At 41.7% G+C, this 22,486-nt stretch overlaps 2 protein-coding genes across 3 annotated transcripts; one reads left to right on the top strand and one right to left on the bottom strand.

Moving 5' to 3' along the window:
- Positions 1 to 405: 405 nt before the first annotated feature.
- ndor1 (NADPH dependent diflavin oxidoreductase 1) lies at positions 406 to 17,497 on the top strand. Its single transcript, XM_080017988.1, has 15 exons — positions 406 to 418; positions 3,518 to 3,653; positions 6,474 to 6,551; positions 6,663 to 6,760; positions 6,885 to 6,983; positions 9,810 to 9,911; positions 11,101 to 11,301; positions 11,415 to 11,542; positions 12,370 to 12,581; positions 13,920 to 14,027; positions 14,194 to 14,308; positions 14,409 to 14,555; positions 14,699 to 14,817; positions 15,812 to 15,906; positions 17,346 to 17,497. The coding sequence occupies exons 2-15, from the start codon at positions 3,519 to 3,521 to the stop codon at positions 17,488 to 17,490; spliced, it is 1,782 nt and encodes a 593-aa protein (XP_079874114.1). The 5' UTR covers positions 406 to 418; position 3,518; the 3' UTR covers positions 17,491 to 17,497.
- A 13-nt stretch (positions 17,498 to 17,510) lies between these two features.
- ntmt1 (N-terminal Xaa-Pro-Lys N-methyltransferase 1) lies at positions 17,511 to 21,586 on the bottom strand. 2 transcript variants are annotated; one of them, XM_080017990.1, is made up of 5 exons: positions 21,447 to 21,586; positions 20,045 to 20,085; positions 19,512 to 19,671; positions 19,141 to 19,390; positions 17,511 to 19,051 (listed from the first exon to the last, which is right to left on the bottom strand). In XM_080017990.1, exons 1-5 carry the CDS (start codon positions 21,489 to 21,491, stop codon positions 18,795 to 18,797), a joined length of 753 nt encoding a protein of 250 aa, XP_079874116.1. In that variant the 5' UTR covers positions 21,492 to 21,586; the 3' UTR covers positions 17,511 to 18,794. The 2 variants fall into 2 exon arrangements, with proteins under 2 accessions (XP_079874116.1, XP_079874115.1); XM_080017989.1 differs by having other exon boundaries at positions 17,515 to 19,051; positions 19,141 to 19,393.
- Between the last annotated feature and the right edge of the window lie 900 nt (positions 21,587 to 22,486).

Below are 22,486 nucleotides of genomic sequence, written 5' to 3'. Positions count from 1 at the left end.
AAGTCAATAGCATCCTTTATAGCAATACTTTTCACTGGGCAGACATTGACTTAATAGTGTGAGAATCTTTTATTTATTTGGACTCCCAGGACATTGTTAATCTAAATCCCCAAATTATGCTTAATTATATATTTTATATATATATATATATATATATATATATATATATATATATATATATATATATATATATATATATATATTAAAAAAAAAATATATTTTTCATAGTCTACAGAAAAAAAGTGGACATTTATCTTTACGCCGTCTAACGTATTGGTCTGACAGGGCGCCATCGATGTCGTAAAGCATATCCGGGAACCAATCGCCGTTCGAGAGGGTTCTGCCGTAAATCGTCGCAGTCTGGATGAGTTCGCCTTTCAAACGAAAGCGCTGTTGCTCGGGCGCCGGACGCGTCCAGGTAAGAAGGTGGTTTCGTCCTAATTAAAACCGCGTTTGTTTGTTTTGTTTTTGTTTGAGAGATGCCGAGATACCGTGAAAGTAGTTGAGCTGGTTGCCGACTCGTTTTTGACTGTCAGTCCGTGATGTCAGGGAGAAACAGCGTATTGTTTTGATGGCACGCGTCGTCTTTTTTGGTGTAGGATCCTTTTTATGAGCAGTTTTCTGTGGGCGAATCGTTGACGCTCATTTTCAAACATATCTTGTTAGTTTAAATGTGATTCTTTGTTGGTGCAATCGCAATTAAAGTCCAATAAGGGCAGTGTCTTATTGTTATTAACAACGTTGGTTGTCTTGTACAACGTTGGTTGTCTTGTACAACGTTGGTTGTCTTGTACAAGTGAGGGAAAGGTTGTAAGCAACTAGCCTATATGTTGTCAGGAGAAGTGGACAAATAGTTTAGTAGTCCAAAAGACTACACGTCCTTTGCGCTCGATTAAACTCGTGTCGTGTGTTTGTATTGAAAAGAAGATGCAAACGTCACGTAAGCCAGCGTGCAATGGGGTAATATTGCATAATATGTATGCCGTAAATCAATTTCAATCATGATTCAAAAATAGCTTTTCTTATTGCCGTGTGTGTGTGTGTGTGTGTGTGTGTGTGTGTGTGTGTGTGTGTGTGTGTGTGTGTGAACTCCAGCTCGGTACTCACTCTCACACACAGTAGTGGGGTCGTCCTTGGTCTCCTACCATACAGATCCCCCCCCCTTATCATTGGTTGACCTGAAACTATATTGCAATTGTCCTAGATTCTTTGTCCTTTCACCATTTTCACAATCCATCCACAATCCTTCAACCTATTATCTTGCGACCACATCCAGAGAGCTTGGCAACAGGGCCACAGGCCTAAAAATTCTTGGGAGCGTCGTGCATGGTGGACAGTGGGACACCCAGGCCTTGGCATTGTCCATGCGTTGGCTACTATCCTGATACATCTGCCAACTGTGACTCAACACAGCCAAAAGGTGTCGATAGTATTGTCCAGTCCATTTTGGGATTTCTGCGTGAAATAAGCTAGGATCATATATATATATATATATATATATATATATATTATTTTTTTGTTCAAGACCAAACAAAATACATAATTATAGTTTTAACTCAAACCATTTTCACAAATGCTACATAAAAAAACACAACCACTATTTTGGCTGTATAGCTTGTTTTCAGTGAAGCTTTACAGTTTGCCTCCCTTTAAAAGTCTCTTTACATTAATTTTTTGCATTGATAATAGCTTATGTGGTGGTAATCGGTAAATACCGTATTCATGTCAGTAAATGGTAAAATATCTTATGTGACAGGAATACTATTATACATCTATATTAGTATAATAATAGTGACAGGATCTATTATAATAATGCTGTACTTTTATTATTATTGTGTTGTTTTGTAAATCTCATGCTTATATCTCCGTCTTCCACTTATGATGACTATCCTCCTCTTAAAGAGGCAATAGTGACTTGATGAAATGTACAAACCCCAATTCCAATGAAGTTCGGACGTTGTGTAAAATGTAAATAAAAACAGAATACAATGATTTGCTAATCCTTTTCACCCTATATCCAATTGAATACACTACAAAGACAAGATATTTAATGTTCAAACTGCTGTTGCAAATATTCACTCATTTTGAATTTGATGCCTGCAAGACGTTCCAAAAAAGCTGGGACAGGGGCAACAAAAGAATTCTCAAAAAATGCTCAAAAAACACCTGTTTGGAACATTCCACAGATAATTGGGTATAAAACGAGCATTCCCGAAAGGCTCAGTCGTTCACAAGCAAGGATGGGGCGAGGTTCACCAATTTGTGAACAACTGCGTGAGCAAATAGTCCAACAGCTTAAGAATAATGTTTCTCAACGTACAATTGCAAGGAATTAAGGGATTTCATAATTTACAGTCGATAATATCATCAAAAGATTCCGAATCTGGAGAAATCTATGGACGTAAGTGGCAAGGCCAAAAACCAACATTGAATGCCTGTGAAGTTCGATCGCTCAAGCGGCACTGCATTAAAAACCGACATCATTCTGTAAAGGATATTACCACGTGGGCTCAGGAACACTTCAGAAAACCATTGTCAGTTAACACAGTTCGTTGCTACATCTACAAGTGCAAGTTAAAACTCTACCATGCAAAGCGAAAGTCATATATCAACAACACCCAGAAACGCCGCCGGCTTCTCTGGGCCCGAGCTCATCTGAGATGAACTGACGCAAAGTGGAAAAGTGTGCTGTGGTCTGACGAGTCCACATTTCAAATTGTTTTTGGGAATGGACGTTGTGTCCTCCGGGCCAAAGAGGAAATGGACCATGCAGATTGTTATCAGCGCAAAGTTCAAAAGCCAGCATCAGTGTTGTGGCCCATGGCATGGGTAACTTGCACATCTGTGAAGGCACCATTAATGCTGAAAGGTACATACAGGTTTTGGAGCAACATATGCTGTGATCCAAGCAACGTGTTTTTCAGGGTCGTCCCTGCTTATTTCAGCAGGACAATGCCAAGCCACATTCTGCATGTGTTACAACAGCCTGGCTACGTAGTAAAAGAGTGCAGGTACTAGACTGGCCTGCCTGCAGTCCAGACTTGTCTCCCATTGAAAATGTGTGGCACATTATGAAGCGCAAAATACAACTACGGAGACCCCGGACTGTTGAGCAACTGAAGTCGTACATCAAGCAAGAATGGGAAGGAATTCCATCTACAAAGCTTCAACAATTGATGTCCCCAGTTCCCAAACACTTATTGAGTGTTGTTAAAAGGAAAGGTGATGTAGCACAGTGTTAAACATCCCCCTGTCCCAGCTTTTTTTGGAACGTGTTGCAGGCATCAAATTCAAAACGAGTGAATATTTGCAAAAAAAAAACATCGTTTATCAGTTTGAACATTAAACATATTTTCTTTGTAGCGTTTTCAATTGAATATAGGTTGAAAAGGATAAGCAAATCATTGTATTCTGTTTTTATTTACATTTTACACAACGTCCCAACTTCATTGGAATTGGGGTTTGTATAAAGTCGATTTATAAGGATAAAATATTTTTCTTTGTATCCCTCCATTAGAATGTCAACCACTACACTGCTTATTCTCTATGGGAGCCAGACGGGGACAGCCCAGGATGTAGCCGAGCGGATTGGGCGACAGGCACAACGACGGTGGCTACAAGTCCGCATAGCACCATTGGATGGCTACAATGTGGTCAGTTCATATCTAACAGGCATATTCTCTATTTTTTTTTTTGTTGGAAACTAGGGTTAATGAGCCGGTGCAATGTTTACACTGATGTTATTGTTATTCAATGGTTTGCAACACAGATGAGAAGGACCTGGGTGCAGACAAAATGGCGGACCTCCACGACAGCACTCGACTAAGATTTATTTATGAATTAACATATCGGCCCGTTTTTGAGTCAATTGATTTTTTTTAATATATTTCTAATAAATAAACTTTATTTATTTATTTATTTATTTATTTATTTATTTATTTATTTATTTATGGAAGCCATTAAACGATAGAATCTAAAAAGTGAAAATGAAGCCGAGAGAGAAAAGGAACCTGAGAGTACACACACAGACACACACACACACACAACACAGACAATTAATCCTATTATATAATTATAGAACCCAGAATCCACCCCTTGCGGCCGCCTGCGCAAGCACCGCGTGTTGATTACGCACATTTGTGTATTTTTCGTATTTTTAGAGCTTATTGTGCGTAATCACCGGGTGTCATGACATTTCACTGCATATACACTATTCACAAAAAGTTAGGGATATTTGGCTTTCGGGTGAAATTTATGGAAAATGTAAAAAGTTCACGCTACAGTGATATTATATCATGAAAGTAGGGCATTTAAGTAGAAGCATGCAATGGTGATTTCCTCATCTCACACAATTTATTGAAACAAAAGCCAACAACAATGGTGGGTACACCACAACAAAAAATGTCAATGTCTGAATAACTTGTCATGTGGCCTTGAGCATTAATTACAGCTTGACAACGACGTCTCATGCTGTTCACAAGTCAACTTATTGTCTGCTGAGGCATGGCCCCCCACTCTTCTTGAAGGGCGGCCCTCAGGTCAATGAGGTTCTGGGGTACAGAGTTACGAGCCTCTACACGGCGACTCAGTTGATCCCAGAGGTTTTCTATGGGATTCAGGTCTGGAGAAAGTGCAGGCCAAGCCATTTGAGGTACCCCAGTCTCCAGCAGCCGTTCCCTAATGATGCGACCTCGATGAGCTGGAGCATTGTCGTCCATGAAGATGAAATGAGGGTTGTGTTGTTCATGCAGGGGCACAATGACTGGATTAATGATGTTATTCAGGTAGTATGGGCTTGTCACTGTACCATTCACAAAGTGTAGGGCAGTTCTGTATTGACTAGACACACCTGCCCACACTAACACCACCACCACCACCAAAGGCTTGTCTGGTGACAACAGTGGCTGATGCATAGCGCTCTTCTTGACGTGTCCGACATCGTTGGCGGCATCATTTCTGCTCAACGTGAATTGAATTTCATCAGAGAACAGCATTGAGGCCCATTTGTCTCTGGTCCAGTGTAAATGCTCCCTGGCCTGTGCAAGACGATGATGCCTGTGCCTGGTGGTGTGGTCAGGTACCCTTGCAGGTCGTCTAGCACGCAGACCACTTCACTTCATTCCACTTCTATACCTTTCTGTGACTCTTCCAGTCTCTCTGTATCTCTGTTGCAACCTGCTGATGACACTCTCTGAGAACATCCTATTTGAAGCCGCAAAGGCGAGGTCCTGTTGATCAATTGTTAGGTGTTGTCTTGGTCTCATGATTTCAAAATGTGAACAGCATGATGAAGAGGACTGTTTAAATACCAATTCTAATTGAACCAGGAAATGTATTGGTCGATTCATGGATCAAACACCTGTTGTGAATTTTGCTTTTCAGCTTCTTGTTAGAGAACAGCAAGTTGTGCAAAAAGTTCTGAAACATTGAACAGTTGGACATGTGCATTCAAAAGTTTAGAGAAGGTCAAATTAAGTTCACCTGTAAAGCTTATAGTGCATTTTAGGTTCATCCTGAAATTTCACCCGAAAGCCGAATGTCCCTAACTTTTTGTGAGTAGTGTATTTACGACCGTATGTGTATGTATTTGACAAATAACTTGATATATACAGTATATATTTTTTTTTTATCCATGTTTACGTGTCTTCACTAGGGGTGGGAGAAAAAAGATCACAAAGAAGACCAATTTACACTGCTAAGGTCACATGATTTCCTGTCAACCTGCGGAGGTGCCTCTTGTAGAGGTTCGCCAATTTGTCTGCATCTAGGTACTTTTGGAACAGTTTACGAATGTGTGAATGTTGTGTCACCACGAGAGGGAGGCTTAATTTGAGTCACACACACAATAAGAAAATATTATTTTAACAATGGTCCCGTCTTGAAAGTACTGCCACTTCTGGGGAGCTGCATTTTGGGGGACCAAATCTCCACTGTTCTGGCAGTTCAAAAGTTTAGGTACTAAACTCCTCTGCTTGTAGTGAGATACCCTGCATGGTAGAATGACAGCTCTCCATGTCACTTAGTCACTGTGCTTTTGGATGTTTATTCTTGCAGAAACGCAATATTTTATACTCTTTGATCAGCAGCACACACATTTAATATTATTATTGTTGCATTATTGATAATAATTATTGTTATTTCAAAATGATTATTGACGTGGAGTAAAAGTATAACTTTTTGCATTTCTATTGAAAGTATAGGTGACAGATTACAATTACATTGATACAAGTATGAGTAATATTAACAATTCATTATTCCCTCTTGCTTATCCATTTAATAATGGGTAAGCATGGCTAATTTGGATGAGGGAAGTTATTTACAGTTAGCAGTTAATTTCTTGGCTGCTACATTACATTAGGTAATCATTTTAATAGACAGGATTTGGTAATGAATATCACTTAATACCTTAAGTGACGAGTCGCTGAGATGGATTCAGCACGCCCACCTGCTTTCTTCTTTTAATCAATAAACAGGCCAACTTGATTTCTGAGTCCTTGGTTGTTTTCGTGTGTGCTACCACCGGCCAAGGAGATCCTCCTGACAATATGAAGGTAACATTTCCAAATATGAAGGTCATATTTCCGAAAAAATAAAAGTGGATCATAAACATTTCATTAGAACGTTGTGTATTAGCTAAATAAGCAATCGTTCTTTCTTTGCAGAATTTCTGGCAATTTCTGTTCAGGAAGTCTCTGCCTACTGGGTCACTGTGTCAGCTGGACTGTGCAGTACTTGGGCTGGGTGACTCCTCCTATCCAAAGTAACTCATTTCAATTTCAAATTTATACTTACTTTCATTCATGACAAAGTTATTCTTTTGCTGTCAAATTAAGTAATGGTCCATATTTGAGATGATTCACTGTCAACTGTGGTTGCGGCTTTAGGTTCAATTTTGTGGGCAAAAAACTTCATAAGCGCCTTCTACAGCTGGGTGCCAATTTGCTGTTGCCTGTTGCGCTGGCGGACGAACAACATGACCTCGGGTAAGAAACAAAAGAAGCTAGAGAGAATATGTTGTTTGGCGGAGGGGGGGGGGCCTCCTGACTTTGAAAGAGAGCAAAGTTTGACTGTAAAATTTCACTGTTCACTTTTGGCAAGAGTCAAGACCCTAATATACTTGCTTCTAATGATAGTAAGCTTTCTCTAACTCAAGTTACTGTATATGATTGTAGGCGAAGCCCTCTAGCTTCGTCCTTAATGGCCTCCCCTGCGCACATGCGCTCCATACTGAAAATTTTAATCCATCATCCCATCAGCCTATCAGGTGTGGTGTAGGGTGTCGTACATGGTTTTCCACTTTTAAAATAGTATTATGACTCACCCCAACAAAGAAGGTCTGCAGAGTAACTGGACCGACGGTTAGCCCACCATGCACTCGGACCGTTCGTCCTCATTTGCATATCAGGGTAAACGGGTCCGCAATGTATTCAGACTGGCTGTTCAACCAATCATGCGCTGGGACTCTCGGTCCTCATTTGCATATTGGAAAAGCGGTTCTCACGGACTTGTCTGTGTAGAGGCTAAACATGGAACACTGCAGTGCACTGAGGAGTACAGAGGTCCTCCAGATACATCCAATAAATACAATCTGACAAAGGGGCATGGTGAGGCCCATGATTCTGCCATGCAAATGTCTTCCATTGACACACCTCTAAACAAGGCAATGGATGCTGCCACTCCAAATCAAATGAGCCTTGATGTCTGGTGGCAAAACAGACCTATTGCCATTACGCTGGGAAGTAGAGATTTTCAGTGTTGGTAGAAGCTGCCCTGGCACTCTGTATCGTATTTAATCACTGCAGATGACAAATCCCGTTGCTGTAGCCTTATCTTCTTAGCTACCAGGCCACCAGTGGCTGACCAAGAATCGGGTGCTGTTTAATCGGCCATGGTTCGTCCACCAATAGCTGGACCAGGTCTATTGCGGACATGCAATCTATGGCTACTAGGACGAGGCGTGCTCTCTTTGTTCCCACTCTTCTTAGCAGGCGGTATTAAAGGTAGATCAAAGGGAATGTATATAGCCGCTCAAGAGGCCAGGGGGTGTGGGCAAACGCATCCACTCCCAGTGACGGTTTGTCCCGGCAGTGAAGGGAGAACCAGTGCGGACACTGAGTTTTCTCCCTGGTTGCAAACAGGTCCACCTGCACTTTTCCGAAGCAGCAGCAAATCTACAGAACTATGTCTGGGCTCAGGTGCCACTCGCTCCCTGATGGACCCCTATGGGACATAAGATCTGCACCTAAATTCTGTATTCCAGGAATGAAGAGAGTGCTTTCAGGATGCAGAGGTTGACATGCGCCCAGTGCCACAGTCTGGTTGGTCGCTGAGCGACTAGAACATTCCGGTTCCTTTTTAAAAAGGAGGCAAACTGAAGTAATGCATCAGTTCCAACATGTTCGTGTTCAGATGGGGGCTTCGGCCATCCCCCCCACACTGCGAAGGGGTGGCATGCTCCTCCCCATCCTGTCAGAAGACATATCAGTGAAGACGTCACGTGGCTGGGCGTCCTTCCCAAGGGTGCGCCGAGGGCCAGGACCCGGTGGTCCACCACAATGGTCTGGTCTGGGACCGTCAACAAATGTGTTCCGTGGTGCACAGAATCTGCTTTTTGACAAATGAACCAGGGGGATGGGGCGCATGTGAAGCAGACCCAGCAGCACTGCTGTGCGTGCCGCTGACATCAGTGCTAACAGACGCATAATGGTTACCGCTACCACCACCCATAGAGGGCGGCGGTGTTCGATCGCTGCTACGATAGTGTTCTGGTGAGGGGCTGTCCGTATGGCTTTCATGGATAGCGAGTCCAGATGAATGCGCAGGTTATGCCCTGGGAAAATACTTCTCTTCTCCCAGTTGATGGTGAAACACAGGTGGGAGAGATGCATCACCGGGGACTTTATGTGTGCTCTCTAACTCTGGGGAGCGAGATAACATGATTGTCTCTTTACAATCAAGTTTGTTGAGAGATTGTGAATCCAGAATCTGTCTCACTCCCCCTGTCTTTTTGGGAACCAGGAAGTAGTGGGAATAGATGCTGAACCCCATAGAAATCCCATATACCTGCACTGTGGCTCAGGCACTGTGGCTCCCCTGCGTCTGGACATCGACACTTCCCTGACCATAAAGGGGAGATAGGTGGAGACCGGCGCCTGGAACATGATCTGTGGCCGGAGGATATCTCTTCCGGCTGCAGACGTAGAGATATCCTCTGCTGCCCATTTGATGAAGCTCAAATAGAACTACACAAACGCGTACGCAAGATGGCTGCACCGCGTATCCTGCGTTCCTTCGGGACCTTGGTTGGTTGTGCAGGAAATTAACTGTCGTTTTTGTTCATTTTGGTCCTCATCTGCCACCTGGTGAAAATACTTTTTAATCCTCCAGGCGCAGGAAAGTACGTAGACAATGCCACACACGTGGCAGCCGGTTGTCTACGCGTTGTTATAATCAAGTATATTGAAGGCTTTAAGTGTCCTTTTACGCTATGTCAAACATAGTGTTGAAAAGCCTGTTATGGAGCAAACTTTCGAAAAGAGCTTGCACTTTTTCTTCCCAAATGTCCATTTTTAACTCAAACCTTGGGGTGATTAAAAACATATCAGAAATTTAAAGTTGACAGCTGCATATTAACTTATATTTGTATATACTCAGGATTATATCAAGTGTAAATTTTGAGTTTTGAGGTGTGAAAACTTTGGAAATAAATGGGGAAAAGCAGTTCATTGTCAAAGGGAATTTGAGAGCCCAATCCTTAGGTTTTTCCAATTAGAATTAGTGAAGGTTGGTCTGGAACCTCTGTTTAACAGGTCAGATGCTGTGATTGACCCGTGGCTGGCATCGTTCTGGGGAAAAGTGTTTACCCTGTACCCGTCTTTAACCAGTCTGGTCGCCCTGAGAGAAGATGAACCGTAAGTATATTACATTTTTAAAATTAAAAGTAATAAAAGATATAGCTGCTGGCAGCAATACGTGGGGTCAATGGACGAGTGTGTTTTGGCTGTCTGTTCTGGTGTTACCTAAACCGCAACTAACAGCAGTTCATCCATAAAGTTTGACATCAGTTACATCTACACGTGCTGCCATCTCTGTGAGTACCCGGTTGTTGACCAATCACTAGACCTGTGCACGCTGTCATTTGCGCATGAGCGTGTTGAGCTGATGATAAAAAAATATATACAGTTTTTGCTAAACTATTCCACAGTAATGGACCGATCTGTATCAAACTTGACACCGGCATGTCGGGACTGCCCTGAATACACATTTTATTCATCTAATCTGTGAGTGCGGCGGATACATAACATCCCTAGACTACTGACATCAACTTTTCATTAACAAAAGCAATGCATTTTCCTCATAACACTGACCCTGCAGGCCTTGATGGTTCTTTATCTTATCTTATAAGTGACTTTAGTTGACAGATGGATAGATATAATACACATTTGATTTAGTAATTCAGAGTAAAGTCCGAATTAGTCAAAATATGCTTTTGACCAAAACTGCAATAGCATAAATGAATTTCTTATATGGCTCTTGCATGAATCTCTTATATTTTCCTGTTGCTTAAAACACATTGTATTTATTCTTTCGTTGAACGTTTAACCGCTCATCAGGGCCGAGGATGGCTTTTGTTTTGGCTGGTGCCAATATAGGGTTATAACCCAGTCGTGATCAGTTAACGCCATCAACTTAAGCATGGGCGCTGTGCGTGCTAACCCACAATGCTGAACTGGATGAAACTGGAACAATGCCCTGTTGGAGCTGCCCCGAATACATACACCTTCGGGGCTCCTCCTTCTTCTGAGCAGTTTGAACAAAATAGAGTGCATCATTATCTTAGTACATTTTGACCTGTTTTTAGTGTGTGTGTGTGTGTGTGTGTGTGTGTGTGTGTGTGTGTGTGTGTGTGTGTGTGTGTGTGTGTGTGTGTGTGTGTGTGTGTGTGTGTGTGTGTGTGTGTGTGTGTGTGTCCCACCCATACTGCTTAAGGAATTGATGACCAAGTTGTGTCTTGATATTCCAGATAAAATTTTGTGTGACCATAACTTTTTTTTTTTTAATATCACCGTGATTTTTTTCAGTGGTCTCCTTATTTCACAGGCTCCCACCGCGGTTCACTTTCCACTTTCTGGACGACCTCAAAGATCAGATGGATGACGGTCCGACGATGCCGGAAGGCATCGTTCCGAGCCAGGCTCATCCCTTCCCCGCTAAAATGGTTTCCAACCGGAGAGTGACGCACCCCTCCCACTTTCAGGACGTGCGGCATATCGAGTTCGATATCACCGGCTCCAACATCCAGTATGTCGTTGGTTCACCCTTCTCTCGTGCTCAAAGTCGAATTGTGTCCCTCGCCGTTGTTTCTCGAAGTGGAGATGTTTGACGTGGTATATGTGCATGACTTGTCCGTCTAGGTTTAACGCCGGTGACGTTGTGATGATGTGCCCCTGCAACAGTGAAGAAGATGTACAGCAGTTCTGTCAATTACTCAGGTTAAACCCAAGCAGTCAGTTCATCCTGAAGGCCACAGGCAATGCTACAGGTGTGTGTGTGTGTGTGTGTGTGTGTGTGTGTGTGTGTGTGTGTGTGTGTGTGTGTGTGTGTGTGTGTGTGTGTGTGTGTGTGTGTGTGTGTGTGTGTGTGTGTGTGTGTGGGGCTATAGGTCTCATCAATATCTGATTGTAATGGATGCAAAGAAATCCTATCCAGTGTTTTAATTAGAATTTCAATCAAAATTTGTGTTCATTTCAGTCGTAGATGGATCCTTGCCATTTTATTTTTTTTAAGTAATAAAGTATATACATGGTCTTGATACCAATCCTCCCCTGAAAGAATTGACTTGAATTAAGATCCATGTCTAAAAATGTTTCACCTCAATTCAGTCTCTTTAATGAAGCAATGCATTTCAATGATGTACAAAGTTCTTCAAACTTCCACTGCCATGGTTTTTAATCTGTCCATAGAAATGTTCAGGTGCTTCCGATTGCTAAATGAATAAAAGCAAATCTAGAACAATTGTTAAGTCATATAGCTGTCTAGATAGATAGATGGATAGATAGATAGATGGGGAACCTATTGGAAGCAGCTGACCATTTCATAATCCTATTCTATATTGGATATATTAAGAGCTCTCTATCTAGACAGCAGTCACACTTAACAATTGTTCTAGATTTCCATTATCTGGTGGTAAGCTGCTTCTAATTGCTAAACAAATAAGGGGAAATCTAGAGAATGTGCTAAGTGAGATTGCTTTCCTCTTTATTTATATATATGTATGTATAGATAGATATGTCTAATATAGAATAGGATTGTCACCATCATAGGCCTCTCTTTTGCAATGATTCCCGTGTCTCCCAAAAATAATTGCAGTTCCGGTCGGGCTCCCACAGCCGTGCACGGTACGCTACTTGGTGGAGAGGTTCCTGGATTTCGCCATGGTGCCTCGTCGTTCCTTCTTTGAGCTGCTGTTCACCTTCGCTACCAACGAGCTCGAGCGAGAGAAGCTGGAGGAGTTCAGCTCGGCGCAAGGCCAGGACGAGCTTCACGATTACTGCAACCGGCCCAGGCGAACCGCTCTGGAGGTGAAGGCATACAGCTGGATTGTTTGAAGGCCACCCCCAGCCAATTTCAGTCTCCCGCTCAACACCTCGAGCGGCATCGCAGAAAACAGTGATGAACAGCCGATGCTCTACCAGTGCTAGCAAGTTTTGAGCTGGAAGATTTATCTATGTAGACGGCTGTCTGTGTGTGCCAGATTGGATCTTCATATTTTCCTTTTTTCTCTCAAGTTCCATTCTAACAGGACTACTCAAATTCGGTATTTATCAGTTATGTTGCTGCAGGAAGTGCCATTGAAAAACAAATTCTTCAAAAATGCTGGAGGTGGTCTTTTAATGTGGTATTGTGGGTGCAATGTTTTGTTTCCGTTTCAGTCGTATGCTTAAATCCACAAATCATTTAGTACATTAAAAGTGTAGTGTCAAAATCAGCAATCACACTATTGCGGTAACTGAAGATTGCAGTGTAGTCCATATGTGCAGCTGTCCAATCACGTGAGCGTGATCAGATCACGAGATGTATTTGTCATCGAAGTAGAGCAGATCGGAAATCGGGATCTGCAGGTGAGACTTAAAAAAAAAAAAAAAAAATCTGAAATAGGAATCCGCAGAGGAAATTGCAATTGGTGCATCTCTAGTTTGTAAACACGTTTGGTAACTTTACGAGATGATGCATTTCAAGGGGTATATCCTAATGATATGAATTTGTATACTGTATATACAGTAGTTAGCCATATTAGCTTGCTGACAATGTGATCAGCCTCGTTACGAGACGCTACAGTGTGAATAACTGATGGAGTCATTTAGCTGCAGTAACTCAAAATGCCACAGAGACTCCCTGTTACACTATTGTGGTACTCAAAATATTTTGCCAAGGTTGGCAGGTCTGAGTCATGTTTTATTGTTAGTGTACTGCTTCATGTTTTTAAAAGTCTGATTAATATTAGGCAAAAATGTCTGTCCCAGAAACACACCAAAATCGAAATATTTGTAAATACAATGGTGCACAAATTTGGAATCATAAATAGGGGACATATTTATATCATATTCATAAAATTCATTGACTAAATTTGAAGCTCAGCAATGACGTGTAGTTGGATTAATTCTGGAAATACCTGGAGGGCAGCAGAAGGAGTGTCCATTTCAAAATTAAAAATTAAAGCGTGAATATTATCTAGAAATGTGTTATGAGGTTTTTATTTTTTTATTTTTTTTTTTTGTAAACTGATAAAGCTAATTTCAATAATATCGAAGAGGTTGGTTATACATATGTTGCTGCCCCGGTCTTTATTATAGCACCATAATATGCTATGATATAAAATAAAATAAAAAATCCATAGCTAACAATCAGGTGTTTTTCAGGTGTTGGCAGACTTCCCTCATGCTACGGCAGACTTGAAGGTGGATTACATCCTGGACCTTTTCCCCAAGATCCAGCCGCGCTCCTTTTCCATTGCCTCCGCCCTTCAGGTAACGCATCATGAGAGCTGTAGTTTGGCTACCACTGGTGGTGCCGTCTCTAAATGACTTTACTACAGTACTACTTCATTATATGCTATTCATGCTTTTTTTTTTTTTTTTTTTTTTTTTATTTTTTTTAATAAAAAACAAAAACAAAGACCTTGTTTCCTTGTAGGCACAACCATGCAGGATTGAAATTCTGGTGGCTGTGGTCAGATACAAAACGAAGCTCTACAAACCGCGCAAAGGCCTCTGTTCCAGCTGGCTTGCATCCCTAGACCCCATGGAAGGTCTTTCTTAATAGTCACCATCTTTATTAGTCACTTGTTTTCATATGAGGTCGCTCGTTTTGCAGATGATCCGATATAAGTTGCTCTATCCATCTCTCAGGGGAGGTTTGCGTCCCCCTGTGGGTGAAGCAGGGAACTTTAAAATTCCCGAAGGATGCGAACGCTCCCGCCATAATGATTGGACCGGGGACGGGAGTGGCACCATTCCGATCTGCGTTGCAAGAGAGGACAGCCCAGGGGAAAAAAGGTCAGGGTTCGAGGTTTATTTTTCATTTCACTTTCTTGAATTACTTTCCACGACGGAGCGCTGCTCTGAATACTGTTTTGCGCCGTAATTGACATCTCTCTTTCCCTCGTTTATTTATTTGTTTGTTTTATTTTGAATACCAGCCAACGTGCTGTTCTTTGGTTGTCGTTCCGAGGCCAGAGACTTCTACTTCAGTGCAGACTGGGAAGAGATGACTAAAGCTGGACAACTGAACCTCTTCACGGCTTTCTCCCGAGACCAGGTCAAAACACGTGGCTTGAGCATTACTAATCTACTCAATGGGTAGAAAAGCAAGCAATCAAGCATGGAAAAAAACAGATTTATATAATATCAAACAATAGAGGGGGAGACATGAATGGTTTGAGAAGTATTTTCCCCATTCCAGAACCCAATAACTTAATTATGCAGCACAGTAAGTAACACGGAAATCTCCTGGATAATGTAATGGTGCTGAAGGATGATTGGGGGGGGGGGGGGGTCCTTGGCTTAAGATTTGGCTTAAGTTTCTTTTCCTTTTTCCCCCATTTCTTCTTTTTTTTTAATTTTTTTTTTTAACCTGTGCTGTCAGCATGCCGGGCATACCACAAAGTATTTGTATGCTATTGCATCTAGGACAGAGTAAGTCTGCAAGTGGAGTTCAACTTCTCAACCTGCAATGCCACTCTATTAATTCTTAAATCATCGCTGCATTAACTCTGTCCTGTGGACGACCTAAAGGATGACAAGAGCACAGTTTTTTTTGTTACCGAAAAACACCACCAATCCCCCTCTTTCGAGAGCCATCTTACCATGTTTTGGTCTATAAACAACTAATCACTACTCCAAGAGGCGGAGAATCACATGAAAGCTTAGTTTCAGTTTCAGATCCCAAACTAACAAGAGAAAAGTCAGGTAAAACACATATAATCATATTGTAATGTTTCATTATCCAGGAAGCTTTAGAGTCTTGCTTGTGTATGATTGCAGCTGCTGTATCTTTTAGAATCGATGGTGAAAGCGACTGGGGTGGAAATGCTTCTGGAACAAATTGCCATACTCGTGTCTGCGCAACAATTGTGATTGTAAATACTTGACCATCTTCCTGTATTTTTAACTGTTAATCTTTCTACAATATGTAGTCAGTCACCAACCTCAAGGTTATTATCAACCATCTAGAAATGGTTGCCGACCATTAATTGACAGGAGTACAAAGAATGTGTTGGCGATGACAAATTGCTATAAATGTCTTTCTGTAGGAGGACAAGATTTACGTGCAGCACCGTGTGAAGGAACAGTCGAAGCTACTGTGGGACCTGATTGCTAATAAAAACGGCTACTTTTACATTGCAGGGTAAGTAAAAAATCTGAATTGATTCTATTGGAGGAAAGGTTTTATATTAAAAACCTTAATGGGGACCTGTTAGGCTCATTTTTACACAAGTTATATACATCTCTGAGGTCCCCAAAACATATTTTTGAATTTTTTTTTGCTGAAAATAGCCACTTGAACATACCTCTAAATCTATTGTATTCCTGATGCTCTGTATCAGTGGGTGGAGCCACCCTCCTGAGGCCACGAGTTTTGTGAGCCAATGGGGTTGGAGCACCAGTTCTGGGTTCTCTGAGCCAATGGCGTTTGAGCATGGCTTCTGGATTTCGTTGTATTTACTCCGTGACTTTCACTGATTTCACCTTATCAATCCACCAAAATCTGTTTCTGAACAAATTTGAGGTGAGAAATGAGCAATCCAGTTGCTGAATCTTATCATATTGCAGGAACATTCATTACTCATATAAGATCTATGAGCCCCAATTTAAAATGTTTTCTGACTTTTGTTACCGTTCTCCAAGCTTGTGGGAGACACCGCACCGGGACTCTGACGCGTGGATTTTTTGTTCCATGTAAACGTCAGAAAATAAAATAAATAGATCTACAATAAAAACACAATTTTTATTGGTGTTGTTTGGAGAAAAGCACAGCGGATGAAATGGAGCGGGTGACCATATAAAGAAATCTGTAACGAGCTGATGTCAGCTCGTGCAGAGTAGAAAAACCCTTTGATAACAGCGGTCGGACGCCTGAGCGTTTGTTCAGAGCGATTACTTTGTCATTAGTTTACCTCATTATTTGATGCTGTAGTCACATCTAGTATGGACATCTGACATTGTAACATAATATGTGTCAGAAAATAAGGAAAAAGCATAATAGTTCCTCTTTAAGGATCACCCGACTTTGAAATCCTAATTTGGTTCCTACAGGAGAGTGGATTATTTTTATATTCAGTTCACTGTCTTGTGTAGTAGTATTAGTAGTAGTAATAATAACTTATTTATTTGTATAGGACCTTTCATACACAACACGTAACTCAAAGTGATTTACATTAAAATAAGGCCATTAAACAGTAACAATAAAAGCAAAGCAAACACGAAAATGTATTTACAAAAGAAAGAAAATTGCATTAAAAGAAAAAAATCTAAACAGGCAAAATGCATTTAATATAAATGGTAAATGTATACTCATTTTCAAAGTTGGGATCATCAATTAAGACCGTGAAGGATCACAAGAATTCCTCAGGGCATTACTTTATTTCAATGGAGTCTTGGATTTTACTGTCATGACAACAAGCTTGTTAAATACAGCGATGGAGATGAACACCTTCCATTTCTCTAGGTCATGCTCTCTGGTTGTATTTAATTACTAATAGGCCCAAGCCAATTAAAGAGCTATCAACGTCTACAGCAGAGATGTAGAAAACATACTCATAACCTTGTTGTCGTCTCCCCCCCCAGCAACGCAAAACAGATGCCGACTAGTGTGTGTGAGGCAGTGAAGGAAGTATTTCAACAGGAAGGAGGTCTCTCATTGGAGGAATCTGATCAGATGCTGGCTGCCATGGAGAGGACGGGACGGTATCAGAGTGAGACTTGGTCCTGATCGCTCATCCTGACACAGGGGCTTTTCACAGGCTAGTTGACCACACCGTCAGGAAGCTGCACGCAGTACATTAGAATTTAAAACCAAAGTGCAATTACCAGCGTCATGCTCGTTTTAAGAGTTACAAACAGCTTCACACTTTGTATTTTTGGACTAGGCATTAATGACGTGCTGGCAAATGTGTGAATTAAACCAAGCTCTATAATGGAATTAGCTCTATAATGGATTCTACGTATTATATATAATTATACTACCTGTCTATTACCGGTTTTCCTGGAAGTGAGGACATGAATATTCCAGACGTAAATTATAATTTTAATTGCAAGTTGTGATTACGAAACCAAGTAACTATAAATATTGGGGTTTTTTTTACTACTGTTTTTTTTGTACATATGCATGAATATGGATTTAAGTATACACACACACCCAGGATATTTAAGGCCAAGTTGTGTTACTAAAGAATATCCGCTCAATATTGATCAAATGGAAGCAATTATGCAAATGCAATAAATCTCAGCTGCAAGCATTGTTCTTTTGTCCTTTTTATCTGATTTTAATATCAAAATCTGAAGAGGAATAGGAAAGACATGTGAATCACACGATTCAAAATGTCAGTATACAGAGGCAGATAAAGTTACATTTTCACAATTGCAGCAAAGATATTTGAGATGAGACGGAGCGACTGTTTCTAAGGTCTGACATCGATGATTGATGGGGACATTTTCAAAAATGGACCCACACAATATTATAAACCTTAAAGAAAACACATTCATATGCACACCTACGAAACGGCCATCGTGTCTTATGGTTCAAAAGCAGCTTATCCCTCACTGATGTGTGTGTCAACATCTGCCAAGTCCCCCACACTTTGTTTGGAGCGGTGGTCACAAAAACCTTTAGCACGGTTCTTAATATCGTAGGTCACAAAAGCGGTATTGCCTTTTGATATCAAATGCTTGTGCCATCAAGAGACCAGGAGTGCAGATTGACAGGAAACTCCCTGACCCTGTGGCTTATGGATTGCACTGTATGTTGTTGACAAACCTAAAAAATACAAAATAGGTCATAGCTGCTTGGCGAATATGAAACATTTATATGAACTTTAGCAACCTTAAAACCTTGGAGTAGACCACTTCAGATACTGCGTGTATTTTAACTTAGACTTTATTGCCTTCGTTCATTCAATTCCACGGGTATCCGACTGGCAGCTACCAGTGAACTTAAATGTGAATATTAAAAAAAACAAATGTTCAGAATTGGGTATTCTGTGATTCCTATAGAGTTCCCCCTCGCCATCCCTCCCCCTATCTGAAAGCCAACGTGTGGACCTGGTAGATTTCCTTCGGGAAGTTCATTTGTTGCTCCTCTTGGACGATGCGTAGCCCCGCCTTGGCCACCAAGCTGCGCACTATTCCAAGGTCTCGGCACACGCTGCTGTCTACCTCGTCTGGGACCACGCCCTCGTACGACACGTTGTCCTTGATGACAATAAGGCCGTTGGGGCGCAGACCGCTCTGACAGCGTTGCAGGAACTCGACCAGATGCTTGTCCGTCAGGTGGCCTGAAGAGGAGAAAGACAAGGAAGTAGCAAACACTTATACGTACAGCCGCACTCTGCGTTATCGCTCAACACCAATGAACCAGACTCACCGATGACCCACTGGATCCATATGACATCGTAACGGCCGTTTTCCGGTACAAAATCTTGCAGGCCAGTGCAAAAATAGTTTTCCACTCTTTTACTGTCCTCGCCTAGATACGTCTTGGCTTTGTCCAGGAATTCATGGGTTACGTCCACCAGGTCCACAGTGCTGAAGAGCGGGAGTAGTAAACGCTTGGTAATCCTTCCAATACCTGCTCCACAGTCAAGGGCACAGGTGGTGCCAGTCTTCCCCTCGCCCTGCTTTTGTCCAGTAGATGATAACAGTAGAAAATGTAAGCGTGCATGACGACATGTGTTTAACACAATACACTATATCCTCAAATGCATTTTCTTCATTTAAAAAAAGGGACTATCTTACACCAATGAATTTCTGCAGAAATGCCTTTGATCCGTTAATGTCGATGCTGGAGAGGCTGCCGTAGCCGCCCAGCATGCCGTCCACTGTGGGGGGGACCTCTCGCCAGTACCCCTCGGCACTGGAGTAGAAGTTTGTCTCGCCTTCAACGACGTCGCCCATCCTGTCACAATCCAAACGTCACAGTATTTATTTAGAACTGAGCAGTTTAGACAGTTATTAATCAACATGTCGCTACATTGCAGAAACGTTCAACTTCAGCACACTAAGAAAACAATGTATTTAGCCCCAAATGCCCCTCAACATAATCCACAGTGTACCTAAAACAACAAAAACAAAAAAATAAATAAAAATGAATGTTTCAGTTCTGCTACAAAGCTCCATTCCTGCAGATGCTCCTGTAGCAGGTACACTAAATGACATAAGCCAGACAAGACATAAAACTTAGCATGTTTTTCCCATGTGAAAAATACATTTATTGATAAACATCACGCTACAATAGGAAAGGATAAACACGGAAACTCGTAAATACTTACACGTCTGTGCTGATAAACTGATGGCCCAACTCTTGGCAGACCTGTAGAATTAAATGCATACTTGAAACGATGCAATAATGAGATATATATATATATATATACACACACACAGTATATAAGAATCAAATTTATATTAACACTTTATATTTTGACAAATACTAGTGAACTAAGACTACAGACTCCCTCCGGGAAAGGACATGCCTCATAAACACGATTTGTTTTCAGCTCCCTAAACATAAACATTGAAACTTTATTTTATTTTATCGGACGGTTAGAAATGTGGAACAAAACACTTGGCTTGTTGTGGACTACTATTAAGCTGTTGTATTGACATAACGCACTAACAACATATGAATACTTATCATATTGCTCAAATGTACCGAGAAAAAATACTGATAAATACAACTTTTTATTCAGATTCCTTACAGATGTCTTGCACTTGTATGTGGTTAGATTTGCACAGTACGGCGTGATTGCAACCTGTAATCACAAAGTTTTGGTTTGGTTTCCGTCTTGTGGTTTTTTTTTTGGTCCTGTTTATTCATTTGGAGAAGTATACTGGCTTGTGTTTAAGAAACACAATGACATTCGTTCCTTAACCAATTTCTATAAAAGCTGTCTAAACACAGACCAAGCTAGACCAAGGACGAGAGAGGACTGGTGGCCCCAGCGGCCATATGTGGCTCTATCTTGGCAAGATTTCAGCTGTCAGAGCTCATCTTGTGACCAGGGCCAGAAATATCCCCAAGGACCCTATGATCGTCATCACTTTGGCCACAATAATTATGCAAGATAGATGGACAGATGGAAAGATGGACAGATGGATGGATAGATAGATAGAAACTATCATATATATGTGTGTATATATATATATATATATACAAGTTCCCTTTAGCAATTGATTGCGCTCAATACTCTTCTGCAATCATTCAATTACAAGTTCCAGTATTCCGTAGCTATAACTATATTTTCCAGTACGTCTGATCATATAAAGAAATGTTAGAGTACGACTTTGAGTTAGTCATCATCAGTCAGTAAATCAGAGTTTAGAAATACGAAAGCGCAAATCCAATGAGTGGCCAGCACATTTGTTTATGTTTTGAAGAAAAGCACACTGCCGAACTGATGACATTTACAGCCTACACCGAATGTCAACAAAGGATCAGCGTTCTTTTCTTCCCTTTGTTGGGCTATTGTTCTGGATTTAAGATAACACAATTCAACGGTCCAACACACTCAACACACTTTAAACTCACAGCCTGAGCGATAGTGTAACTATGCCGGTCCTACCACGTGTTGTTTTCGGTACGGTTAGCCAACAACCGGCTCCTTGCTATGGAGCCACGTTCCTACGGCTTGTAATGTTTGCGCCAACTTTCCTTCGTAAATCGAAAGCACGTACCAGCTCTTCGGTTCGATCCCTGCTCCCTAGGCGGTGCTTGGACATATCACAACACAGGTGCCACTGTGACCACCGCACATGACAGCGAACGGCGTCTCCCTATATGGTTCCATCGGGGTCTTCGCTGACCGGAGGTGACGATTCCAGGCGGCCGGACGTCTTGTCGAGCGGGGACAAGTTGAGCGGAGCCGGTCGTTCCGGAAGTTAGAAAAAAAAATATATATATATATATATATATTTTTTTTAAATTTAATTTTTTTGTGTGAGAACGACGTGAGTACAACGTTTCAAATTATTTTTCTGACGAAGAACGTCGACTACATTTTGGATAAGACTACTACATTTCCCATAACGCCCTCTGCTGGGGCGCAGAGAGAGAGAGAGAGAGAGAGAGAGAGAGAGAGAGAGAGAGAGAGAGAGAGAGAGAGAGAGAGAGAGAGAGAGAGAGAGAGAGAGAGAGAGAGAGAGAGAGAGAGAGAGAGAGAGAGAGAGAGAGAGAGAGAGAGAGAGAGAGAGAGAGAGAGAGAGAGAGAGAGAGAGAGAGAGAGAGAGAGAGAGAGAGAGAGAGAGAGAGAGAGAGAGAGAGAGAGAGAGAGAGAGAGAGAGAGAGAGAGAGAGAGAGAGAGAGACTACTGTGTCAGTGTGACGTCAGAAGCCTCCTCGGTCACCGGGGATGATCATGTGGGAGCCTTCCTGTGTGGGGTTTGCATGGTCTCCCCGTGCTCACACGGGGCTTCCTCCACCTCACATGCACACGTCACCCCCACCCCCACCACCCTCCCGCAGGAAGGACAAGGCAGGATGGGTGAAATGTGGAGGCCACACTTCAGAGGCCACCACCCAAAAAGCATGTGTGTGTGTGTGTGTGTGTGTGTGTGTTGTAGTGTGGTGTGCCATGTGACCAATAAAGATACTACTTCAGTACATGCTTCATTTGATTGTGGCTTATACTGTTTGCCACCATTGGAGGGGAAAAAAAAAAAAATCACTCCCATACCATGAAGACATTTAACACGAATGTCAGACGATCTGACTTAAAA

Source organism: Zeus faber (genome assembly GCF_960531495.2).
Source record: "Zeus faber genome assembly, chromosome: 17".
Lineage (NCBI taxonomy): Eukaryota > Metazoa > Chordata > Actinopteri > Zeiformes > Zeidae > Zeus > Zeus faber.
This window is presented reverse-complemented; position numbering and strand designations above follow the sequence as displayed.